The 12,075-nt window shown below is 40.0% G+C and overlaps 1 protein-coding gene across 11 annotated transcripts in view; it reads left to right on the plus strand.

The window, feature by feature from the left end:
* HMBOX1 (homeobox containing 1) overlaps positions 1-12,075 on the plus strand; it is a 394,167-nt gene that overhangs the window by 225,954 nt on the left and 156,138 nt on the right. For 6 of the 11 annotated variants that reach the window (XM_069233792.1, XM_069233791.1, XM_069233784.1 and 3 more), the window contains exon 5: positions 1,762-1,827. The exons of the other annotated variants lie outside the window; for them this stretch is intronic. In XM_069233792.1, the coding sequence (XP_069089893.1) occupies positions 1,762-1,827 (66 nt within the window). The remainder of the gene's footprint in view (positions 1-1,761; positions 1,828-12,075) is intronic. 11 annotated transcript variants of the gene reach the window in all.

Below are 12,075 nucleotides of genomic sequence, written 5' to 3' on the forward strand. Positions count from 1 at the left end.
CTCTGAATCTAAATGGTGCCAGTGGCTTATTAGTAGGCTTGCAAAGCCTGAGCATCAGATCTATCAATGTAGAATAATACTAATCAAACTAATAGCAATTAGCTGATAAAGATCTTTCAAAAAGATGCTTCTTCGCCTGAGTGAACCTGTTCATGAATCAATTTGAGTGTTTCAACAACTCCATTCTGGTTTGGCATATATGAAAGACTGCTGTGAATTCCTTTTTCTGCTCTCCTGTTTTTTGGATCCACCAGTTTTAGATACATTTATATTTGCAGCTAGGATCAAAAGCAACTTAACTAATGAGTGTTTAACCTATGGTTGTGGCTGTCAAGAGTTTGAGTCATTGTTGTGGTCTATTTATTCTCCTGTTATCACTGTATCTGGTCAGAGTCAGGAATACACCTAGATAGGAGACCTAGGGAAGAAATTAGAATAACGTTGTATTCTGTTGAAAAGTGCTCTTTATGGCTACTTCTGTTTGCTCTAGTTAGGGATTATAGTACAAATGGCAAGGGATATAGAAGCGCCCTTCTTACATTGATGTACTTAACTAGAACTGGTTGGTACCTCTATGCATGCACCCCAATTAGCTGTCATATGTAATACTTGGAACTACTGAAACACATTCCTAATTTTTTATAAAGTGTTGTTTCTTTAATTACATTCATCAGATGTGTGGTGACTGTCATATACTGTTTTAGCCAGTCAGAACCAGACTTTCAGAGAAACTATATAAACCAAATTCGTAGAGGATACATGGTCGCCTTGCATCTTTTAGAAACACTTAGTTTAGCTGTTTTGTGTTTTGGATATTTAGCTGGTTCATTACCAAGACCAGAAAATCAAAGCCTCTCAAGCACCCAAAAAGCTAGGGGAAATCCCCAGCTCTGAACTGGCTAGGATTCTCCTACGCTTGTCATATACCAGACACTCCTAGTCTCACCTGCCTTCAGCCCCACCCCTCCAGAATGGAATTGGTTTGGTGCGTGATCTGAATTTAAACTATCTATGTCCAACTTTCCACACTCAGTATGAAATTGGACTCTTGCAGCAAGGGAAGATTCTTGCTACCTCGTTCAGTAGACAAAGTCAGATGTCCTTAGTTTAGCAGGGTAGCCAATGTCCTAAGATCATGTTTCTCCAGGCATCAAATGGTAATCTCTAGAAGACAGAAAATGGAGAACTCTTGTCACAGGTCAGTAAATATTCTCTGCTAATATACTATTAGCTACTTTCCTGACACCATCACGTTTTTTCTTGTCTCTGTATCTTATCTTTTCCATGTTAAGATTTACAGAAGTAGTTTGCTTCCCATTAGTGGCTTATAAAGCCTTGAACATGTTTTGTGGCTCTGTGAAGATTAAGCCAATCCACTCTTTTTGTATTTGTTTCTGTCTCAATTGTCTCATCTGCCACATTTCTCACTGGTATTGTGGAATGAAAGAATCATTGAAATATAGAATTCTTGATAAAGTTGCAAGTCAACATCCCTTTCTTTGTGCGTTTTTGTGTTTTGACTTGTAAGCCACCAGTTGATTATGAAACTGAAGTTCTTTTTGATGGGAATCCCTCTCCCTCTCGATATCTGTTCGTTTTCTGTCCTTACCAAATGAATTACATTTTGTAAATAAAACATGACTGTTGCGTATTAACACATATCCTCCATGTACCGTTCACTAAATCGAAATTGGCTTCACTTAGGTATTTTTCACTGAGGGAACACATTTCCTAACTAGAATTATTACTTTTCTTGCTTAGGAAGAACATGATGTTGAGTAGACCAGCACCACCCTCGGCCTTTTCAACTTCTTTGCTTCTTTCCTGGTGAGAAAAGTTTCTTTTAGGAATGTGATATTAGAACGTTAGGGGTTATGCTTTTTTTTTTTACATGATAGTCTGTGTTAATGGTGGATGTAGGCCCTGCAGTGTTCCTGGGTGACATTCTTCCTATATTAATTTGAATCTTTTATTAAGCTTAACACACACATATCTGTTGACTTTTGTCAAATAAAAATGTACACAGAGGTCCTGAAATTCCTATGAAAAATATTCCAAAAATACTATTCTTAAGTTGATGGGTTACTACATCCTTTTTCATCATGTGGCATGCATGATAACTCCCGCTAGTATTTTAAGTTTTTTATTTCTTTATTTCTATAACTTAAAAATTACTTTACAAAATGTTCCAACGTATAGTCTGTTAGTCTATATTGCAAATTAAATTCCCACTTCCCGCTATTGCCTCCCTTTTTACTTTCCCTTGCATTGTATTTTCCTAATATTTTCTGCAAATATTTAATAATTTCTTTCAAAATTACTTTTTGTGCATCAGTGCTTAAATTTGTGTTACATACCTCATTGTTCTATTCTTGGAGTATTTTATTATAGAATTGCAAAATGCGTTTAACGTTATCCTCACTTTTCTTTACTGATTTCATTTTTGTCTACTTGCTGAATGGAAAGGGGAAGAGGTCTATGCTCACTGTTTGATGCTAGCCTTTTGCCCGGTGTCATGCGGGGACTACAGTTAGCAGCTTCTTCGTGCACATGGTTTGTGTACGATACAGTAGATTCTTTCTCAAATTGTTGTCATGAGCCTGTCCTGTAAAACATACAACCCGTGCACTGACATGTCAGAATGCATTTTCAAGAAAGTGTTGTACGCAAGGGAGGCGTGAGTCACTACACAACTGGAACATGCATTAGAGGCTGTTAGGTTATTCAGCCCCTGAGTTATTGCCAGACTTACTAGGGACTTTATACGTTACCATAGTTCTCAGATGTATGTTTATGTATTTAGGTTTCTAAGCTGTGAATTGTAGAAGCAGAGACTATCCTCACAACATTCTAGACTCAACCCATACATTTGCTTTTATGTTTTTTTTAATTCCCATTTTATGATATTCTGAATGGCTAAAGTAATTTTGGGCCACCTGTGGGGATGATATAAAATTAAAGCAGTATATTCAATTTTGCTGCAATCAGATGGTAAACCATCGCAGAACAGCCAGAGAATAAATCATCAGTCAGTTACAAAACAATAAATTACAAGTAACTGCTGCCATCATCCCACTACTTAAGCAACCCATTGTGAAGCATGCACTAACATAGAACTGCTAGCTAGCTTCCCTCTCCATCTTGGTGCAAAGACCAGATAACAAGTTATCAGTTTTCTGGTTTAACGCTTTTGGATGCTTGATTACATGTGACCATTGAGATAAAAAAGATAAATTCTACTCCTTCAGCAAATTCGAACTTAAGCTAACATATAAAGTAATTACCAATTGAACATATTTTTAACATAAGAACCCAGCTTAGAAACCAAAATCCACTGGCCTTATATCAAGGTTGTCCTTGTCCTTGTCATGTTAAGAAGTGCCAGGTTTCAGGCCACTGAGATAAAGCAAATTTAATTGATTTTGCTAGAAACCTGACCTTGATGTGCAACAAGTCCTAGTGAACATTTAGGATTACTCCATAGCATTTAAAGTCGGTTATTCTGTGCATTGCTGTTCCTCTTCAATCTGTCAACAGCTTTTGGCACTGTAGATCATCCTGTTTCACTCCCTATAATTCGTAGGAGCAGCCTGCAGAGGTGTTAATAGTTCAAATGAATGTTCCTCTCTAACCCTTTTCTCCTGTCCGAATCCTACAAGGTCCCACTTAATTTAAACATATTGCTCCTGGCTTGCTTCCATTCTCAAACTGCGGGTATGATCCCACCTACATACAGGGAGGGCCAATAAACTTTTAATTTGCTATTTGAGAACCAAGATGAGTACATCATAAGCAGGCCTAGCCCTTTTCTCAAAGCATTTGCATATCTTTGCGAGTTTCCTGTTGCATGCATATTAGTGTGGGTCACGATCTGCTCCCAACATTTACATTCAAACATTTTGTGTTTTTTCACCCTGTAGGCCCTTCCTTCAGAGAGATTAGACTTAACTTCAGTGCTGTGGTTAAACTCCATTCTGCCACCTGACAGTTGCAGCTTACCCTTCTAACGTCTATTTTTCCTGTTTGTGTAACAGTGATTGTATACCTGGGTGGAACATCTGGGGGGAAAAAACAATCATTTTACCTCAGTTGAGACTATGATTTTGAATGACTTCCCCATTGCTCAGTCTTCTATGTGGCTCCTTTCAAAGAGATTCCTTTGACTTCAACGGGTAGATGGCTCTGCACTGTCACAAGTAATAATCATACATAATCATAATCAACAGCTCAATGGTTCTCTCCATGGGGAGAAAGATTATTGCCTAAAACTCCACCAGTTGTCTCAACTTATGCCACCTTTGTCTCAGTCAGCATCTTCTTCTGTAGTAGCACCATAAATATATATTTGGTTCTCTGAATGTGTGATCACTTACTTTGGTTTCCACACTGTAAAGCTCAAATGACCAGCAGCACTTCTTGTTTTTAACTAAGCAAATGCAATGGTGACTGTTTTCCTTACCAAGAGTCTTGTTATCCGGTTCAAGAAGACCTCAGGTAACCAGTGTCTAGGCAACACATAGTTTAGACCATTTAAAGTGCAAACTTAAGGTTTCAGTAGGGCAGGTGTAGTAGCTTTCACAAAACCAGCCCTCACTGTCCAGATTTTCTGCTGGCAGGACATTCATATGACAGGAGGGACTCGCAGTGCTGGGGCTACCCACTGGCCCTCAAGATTTCACCAGTCCCATCTATGAACTGAACTGAACTGTAGTGTTAAGAACAAGCTGCAGCTTCAAACCACAATACTTCTCAAAGTTTCTCAACTAGAAGGATAGTCAAATTGTCTGGAATTAGGTTGCTCAGATCCAGCCAACAGAAGACAATTTCTATACCAGGGGAGTGAAGATGCAAGATATTGATCACTCTGTGATTGGAAGGGCAGAAACTGGCATCCTAGTGGCATGGGAATGTTCAGGTCAGTGCAGAAGTTTTCAAAGGATCTATCTTGGGCCTAACCCTTCAACCTTTTTAAATCTTGGGTTCTTGTTGAACTACCCAAAAATTCACACCAGTAGTTTGGGATTGAGGTCAGACTGTTAGCCATTACGCTGCAAACAATTCTGTATTGGAATGGTAGTTGTAGAGTTTTCTGGGGTTCTGAGTTTCGACAATTGGACTTATCCTTCTATACCAAATTTAACTGGCACTTGAATCAGCTGCAGGACAGTTAGCCCAAATTGGTTCCATTCAATTAGCCTCTAGGAAAAAATCTCAAACGGTTGGCCTATGCTTTCTCAACTTTCAAATGGGGCTCTACGTTGCCATACTGCAGTCCAGATTGCATTTTCAACCAATCTTTCAAGTTTGTACTGCCAACCTACTGTTAGAGGACCGCCAACTTGTAATGAGGTCCTAAGGGCTAGATGTACTAACATTAGTAATTTTGATTACCAAATAGCGATTCTGAAAGGGGAAGTTATCCCAAGGGGACCACTTCCCACTTATGAATGGGTTATCACCAACTTTGAATTGGCAGTAAAGTATGGATGTTGGGCGACCGCATTTCGGTTGCAAAACATTACTGCATCCCATTCAGGTTCCCTATGTGGATTGGCTGCCCTGTACACACACCCCTTCCAAATAGCAATTCTGTTTTTGGTTGCAAACCCAAATGCAATTCACTAGAATCACAGTTTGTACATTTTAAAGAGCAATTTTCTTTCACAAATGGTCTGATTCTGTGAAATGGGCCATTTGTAACTGAACAAAGGCCTTGTATTTTTGGCCTTAAATATTTACAGACTCCAGCACACCATGCTAAAGATAAGTAGTTTACAGTGAGGGATAGATAACTCTCATAGTATACAGATCACTCTTGAATTCCTCTGCTGAGGAAAAATGTACTCCTAAGTAGAGGCAGCTATACTTTTGGAATGGCACAGGGAGAACACATTATTCTAGTTTCAGCCATTCCTACATTGGAAGACTCAACAAGCGCTAGTATTACCAGTGTGCATGCTCTACACTTTTTTTTGGGTGCAGTGGGACGCTTCTTTGTATGCTACTGGTATATAACTTTATTATGATCCTCTACTTTCCACTCAAGAACGTTTGGCATATACACAAAATATTCCGCAAACTCCAAGTATTTTACCCATCCATCAGTATAAAAAACTTGTTTTTTACAGACAGCTCTGCACAGCCTGTGGTTGGCACTAAACAGAATTATCCTGTGGCTTGTGCTATGGCGCCGGGAACTTTTGATGATGCTGACTTCAAGACACTGTGCAACACATTAAAATTCTGCACAGCACCGCTACATAACTAACAGAAATACATATCCTGATACTTACCCTTAAGAAGGCTGATTCATGAGTTCCCCTACTTACTGTGACAGATTCAGCATTCTGCCTACAGGACTATAATGTAGATTTACTGCATTGGTGCTTAAATGGATTCAGAGATTTAAAGGGGTAAATAAATAAAAGTAAACTGCTTTGGGGAAAGGTAGCTATTCTGTAGGACAAGCTTAATTTGGTCGACGTACTGCACACCATAGTCCATAAAAGTGAAGGAATTAATGCTAAAGTGAACTGTGCAGCAGATTTTGCTGCAAAGACAAGGCTGCAAACTTTTAAGGTAGCTGCTGCAGGGGTGTGGAATTTATTAAAATATCTACTTGTCCAGGGGACAGGTTGCTTCTCAAATCTACTTGTCCTGTAAAAAGATCTACTTGTCCCTTTGGTGCCATGTAGTGTGGCGAAAAATTATGGCAGCAATCTCATTATGTAAGAGCTCTGATAATAGCCTCTCTGATTATGCCAGGGCTACTACCATAGTAGGGCTTGAATACTTGCAGTTTCAATCCCTACTGTAGCAATTTCCTTATTTTGCCACCTTTCTGCAGATATGCATACTAGGGCTGGAGGAAGCAGTAAGCAATAGTTCCAGGGCTGGAATGCCTTTGAGTCTGCAAACCTACTAACCTGCATGTTTTAAAGATTTTCACCAGCTTCTCCCTAATATTTTCCCATAATAAGAAAGGTTGGACATTTACTCCTGACAATGGCAGAATTAGAACTTCTTCCAGGGTTGGGAAGAAAGTGGCCGGAGGGAAAATGAACTTGCAAATGCTCAATAGATTTTCACATGAGCAAATCTACACATGCGTATTTACCCATGCTAAAATACAGTTCACAAATATTTTATAGGGGTACGACATATACCATGGGTGCACTTTTGTGACTTTCTTTAAGAATTTGGGGCCACATGTTGGTAGGTTCAGATTTGCGACCCGCAAATTGCGAGTCGCAAATCCAAATGTAGGATGGTGTCCCTGACACCATCTGTGATTCAAAAGGGCTTCGCAAATGCCCACCTAGTGAATAATCATGAGGTGGGTCGCAATTTGCGACCCCCTTGCGAATAGCGGCCCTCACAGGGATGGTGGCCTGCTGGAGACAGCAGACCACCATGTCTGTGACTGCTTCCTTAAAGGAAAACGAGATGCATTACAAAAACGAAAAATGAAACGTTTTCGTTTCATTTTTTCAGAGCAGGCAGTGGTCCAGAGGACCACTGCCTGCTCTGAAAAAATGTTTACAGTGACATTCACAATGGGGAAGGGGTCTTGCGAAAGTGTTAGCACCTATTTGAAATGGGTGCAAACTGCGATTGGTTTGCGCCCGCGTTCGCGGTCACAAAACAATCCTACATTGCACTGCGAGTCGCAATTAGGAAGGGAACACCCCTTCCTAATTGCGTGTCGCAAACCCGTTTTGCGATTCGGTAACCAGGTTACTGAATCGCAAAACTGGGTTTGTGCATCGCAATGTGCTTTTTGCACGTCACAAACAGCGAAAGTCGCTGTTTGCGACATGCAAAAAGCTACCTACATGTGGGTCTTGGTCCCTAATTAGGTCTGGTGTTAACAAAGACATTTTGTTTTTATTAATCTTCTATTTCTCTCTCGTTCGGCTGGCTTTACTGTGAGTGATCACATTCTGCTCTTCCACAAGGAGCATATTGGCACAAAAAGTAGTTTTGTTCAGTGTCAGGAACTACAGTGGCAATCAGTGACGTAACGAAACTGGAGGGTGCCCCTTTGCAAAGAACATGGAGGAGCCCCCTCTCCAGACTCACTCAGGGCAGGTGCTGTGCTGAAGGGGCACCCTGGAGGGCGGCTGCGGGGCCTTTGTTATGCCACTGGTGGCAACGTGTGCTTTTAGAGTTCAAATACTTTTGGTTTTTTTTTTGCCAGTGTTTGTTACAATGTTGAGGTCCTGGTAGCTCCCACAACAATAAAGTGTTATAAAAGCCATGTCAAAACAAGACACGCATTGATGAAACTAAAAGACTTATAAAAAAAATATGTCAGACCAGTTGGCTTTGTCAGTGTTTGTTTATTTTCATGCTTCCCATATTCGTGTTGAAAATGGTTACACTGATTTTCCATTAGAAATATTTTTGGGAAATACTAGCATGCATCAACACATTTTACTAAATGACACTTCATTTGCATCTAATCGGAGCATTATACTTAGCCTCATAGCCTAAACTTTTCAAACATGTGTATACACGTTTTTTTTTTTTGTACTGGAACCAACGTCAGTAGTCAAGTGTGACCTTAAAACATTTATTTACAGCACTCACCCTAATAATGAAGGTTTTCAAATAATGAACCATAAATACAAGTTCCAACAGCATTATCTTTTGGAAACACATTACCTCAACTGCAGAGAGTTCCACTCTCTGTAAACAGGCAGCCAAAGGGTTTGTGCTGCAGAGGGACGGGCCTACTTGTCCCAAGGACAAAGTAAACATAAAAACTTGTTGCCCTTGACCCCAAACAAGATGTCCCGGGCGTCGGGCGATAGGAATTCCACATCCCTGTGCTGTATCTCGATCTCAGACTGATTGATACAGAAGTTTTAGTAGCAAAACAAGCAACTATGAAAGGATAAAATCCCCCTGACCTTTTCCCCTCTAAATACTCTTATACTCTCACTAAACATAATGTCCCCATGACCTGTATGATTGAAGTAGGGGTTTCCTAATGAGCGAGCTAGATCAGATCCATTTAGGGCAACTCATGAGGCACAGCAGGTGCTCATGCTGGCATCAGCGCTACTGTATAAGTGATACAGCAATGATACTGATAGCCACATTTACCAAAGCTTTAAAAAAATGTAAAGCAGTTCAGTATTTGCCAACAAATAAAACATTTAACTGTAGGAAGACCAGCACAGAGTGCCCTTACTATCACCGATTACCTGTTTGGGGAATTTTCCTTGACCAAATCTGCATGTCAGTCAGTATGCATACATATTGGTTGCAGTCGGTTCATGCTCCAGTTTCCTTTGGATTTGGCCATAAAATGCTGCTGGTGCTTCAGTAGTCATGAAAGACTTGATGTGCCTAATAGCAGTGGGAGCACTTCATACCTTTCTTTGACAGCGGTCCTGCAAACTCCTTGAATGACAGGTTATTGGATACAGGATTGACCTGGCTGTATTGCCTTTATGGGGTTCAGAGAATACTAACTAGTTTGCCTATAAGAGTATTAGGTGAGCACACCCCAGATGAAAAGCGCATCAACACAAGACATTTCTGTATACCTTACACTTCAAGTGGGTAAGGATGTAGCATTGCAAGAAGAATGTAATTTATTCACAATCAATAATGTCTTGTTTATGGAGCAAAGTATGCAGCATAATTTGTGGGCACATCAAACTAGACGCTTGTCAAATATCCTGTTTTGAAAGAAGCCTAATCCTCTTGTCGTTGAAAGATGGGCGTTGCATGAAAATAATGGTGGTGTCTGTTTGCTGGTGCTGCTAAATTGTTCAGCAGCTAAAAAGATTATTGAACATACGATTTTCATTAAATGTTTGTCTCACAGATGTGGTAAATCGATCACAGTTTGTCCACATTGTCATCTGCAGATGTGTTCTTTATCCTGGCTAATCTTCTAAATGTTTAGTAGCCACTGCAAATTAATTATTGTGCCATTGTTTTAAAATGAATAGGGCATATTTATGTCTGGCACCTAAAAATACTTTCTAGGTTAAGGACACCATCCTGCCTACAGTGGTCAGCATTGTTATCTTCCATCAGCTGACTGGTACTGTAAATGAATTGCTTGCACTGTTTCACCTGGATTATGGTGATTGAACTCTGGGGCAATGTCTGAAAATTACTGTAGTTTCTTTGATTATTATGCTTACTTCTGTTCAGAGGTCTTGTTCATAATGTCCAAATGATTTTCAAATAATATTGATCAGACAGTTATTGTTGGTGTCCAGTCAACCATAGCTAATCTCTAGTTGTGTTTGTTCAGCAAATTTCAGTTTTTTTAATGTACGGCACTCACATGTCATATGCATTCGGCACCTTTGGCCATTCACATCGTGGCTTTATATGACCTTCGGCCAGGCTCTGCAGCACAAGCCCATGCATCCTAATAGGCCCTTCTTCCAAGCATAGCTTTCTTTTTTTTCCAAAGCAAAACTGGGATTTCTGGAAAGTGGTGCCAGTTTCCTCAGCCAAAATTAATGTCAACATCTGAACCCCCATTTTCAGTAGAATCTCTGTTTAATGGTGTCAACATATTTATTTTTCTGTGACACTGAGTAGCCCCATTACGTCTCTGTGGTCAGTCACATTTAATATTGTCTCAACTTTGCTGTGGATTTTTTCTATGGTACTAAAATTGCAAAATGAAAGAAATGATTTTGTCCCATTTATCAACTAATTATATTCCTCAACAAATTCAAAAGTGATTTACAGAAATTGCATTATGTAAATTGTGATTTTATACAAGTGTTAATCTGCCAGCCTTTTTAAATGTTAATATATCAACAACCCAGTGGATGGATTTACACCAAACCATGAAAAAGTAAGTTGGCCTTCTCAGGCTGAGGATATATACCCAGTATGACAACTCCCTACGTACAGCCCAAAAGCATATGTGTCAGGTGAGCTGGTGTACGATTGGCACCTGGGACATTCCCAAGGGAATAATTTCTGGATTTTCAATTGAGTGAGATTGCCCTGTGAGGTATTCGTATTTTTATAATTTTAAAATTGGCGTTCTGTGTAATTTTTGCAGGATATTCCAGAATAGTTTGTCTCGCCTTATCATTGAAAGCAGTCTGCAACTCTGTTTCTCAGGCAAGCTAAGGGGCAGCAGAGACACTCCAGCATGTTGTTGAACTCCCTTCTATAACCAAGTTATCAGTTTCCTATTGTGCCCAGTCTTGTGGAGAGTTTTCAATGCAGTGTGTGTAGGAAGTTCTGCATGTTGAGTCTGACATGGGAGCTGTATTGCTTAACATTTCCTCCTATATGTGAGGAATATACCTGAAGGTAACCCAGTTCAGTCAGACAAGGCCTGGATTTCCACAGGGGAGTCTTCCTTAAACATACCTCCAACTATAATCCACCCCGCGCATTACCAGTAGGTCCGATCTCACACAGAAACAATTACAACACGAACAAAAGGGCTCAACAATAGGACAACTAGGGCATAAGCAGGTGCTGTATTGGTATAGTAAGTAATTACTCAGTTATGTGCAACCTCAAGTAGTAATGAATAATGTGCAGGTCGTCTAACTGGGGAAAAGGGGCACGATTCATAGTGTCAGATGTAATTTGAGATTATGTGAGGCCACTATATTGGGGCTGCCTTGTAATAGGTATGAAAGGCAGACGCTCCAAGGCTGTCTTGCTCAGTGGGGAGTCTGAGCTTGGCCAGAGTAATCCGCCAGTACCCAGCACCTCATATCAACTTGATCAGTAGTGTATCGAGTTCTGCTTGATATATTTATGTTTCTATACATTATCAATTGGCGGTTGCCACTGGGTAGTTCTGGTTAGGACAACAATTCTATAGGAAATAGATTTTTTGGTTTGGTATTAACTTTATGGCCATTTGAAGAATGTTCATGAATCTCACCAAAACAAAGTATCCTCAGCTCTTTACTGGAAAGTTCTGGGGTAATCCATCAAGCAGGGACTGAGAAAAAAGAGAGCGGGAGCAAAACTTGTTTCCCCTTGCAATTTTCCATAGGAACTTTAGACACAGCAAATTTGCAGAAAGATAGATCTTGCTCCAGAGAGCGTGCTTTTTGTGAT

The sequence above is a fragment of the Pleurodeles waltl genome, chromosome 5 (genome assembly GCF_031143425.1).
Source record: "Pleurodeles waltl isolate 20211129_DDA chromosome 5, aPleWal1.hap1.20221129, whole genome shotgun sequence".
Lineage (NCBI taxonomy): Eukaryota > Metazoa > Chordata > Amphibia > Caudata > Salamandridae > Pleurodeles > Pleurodeles waltl.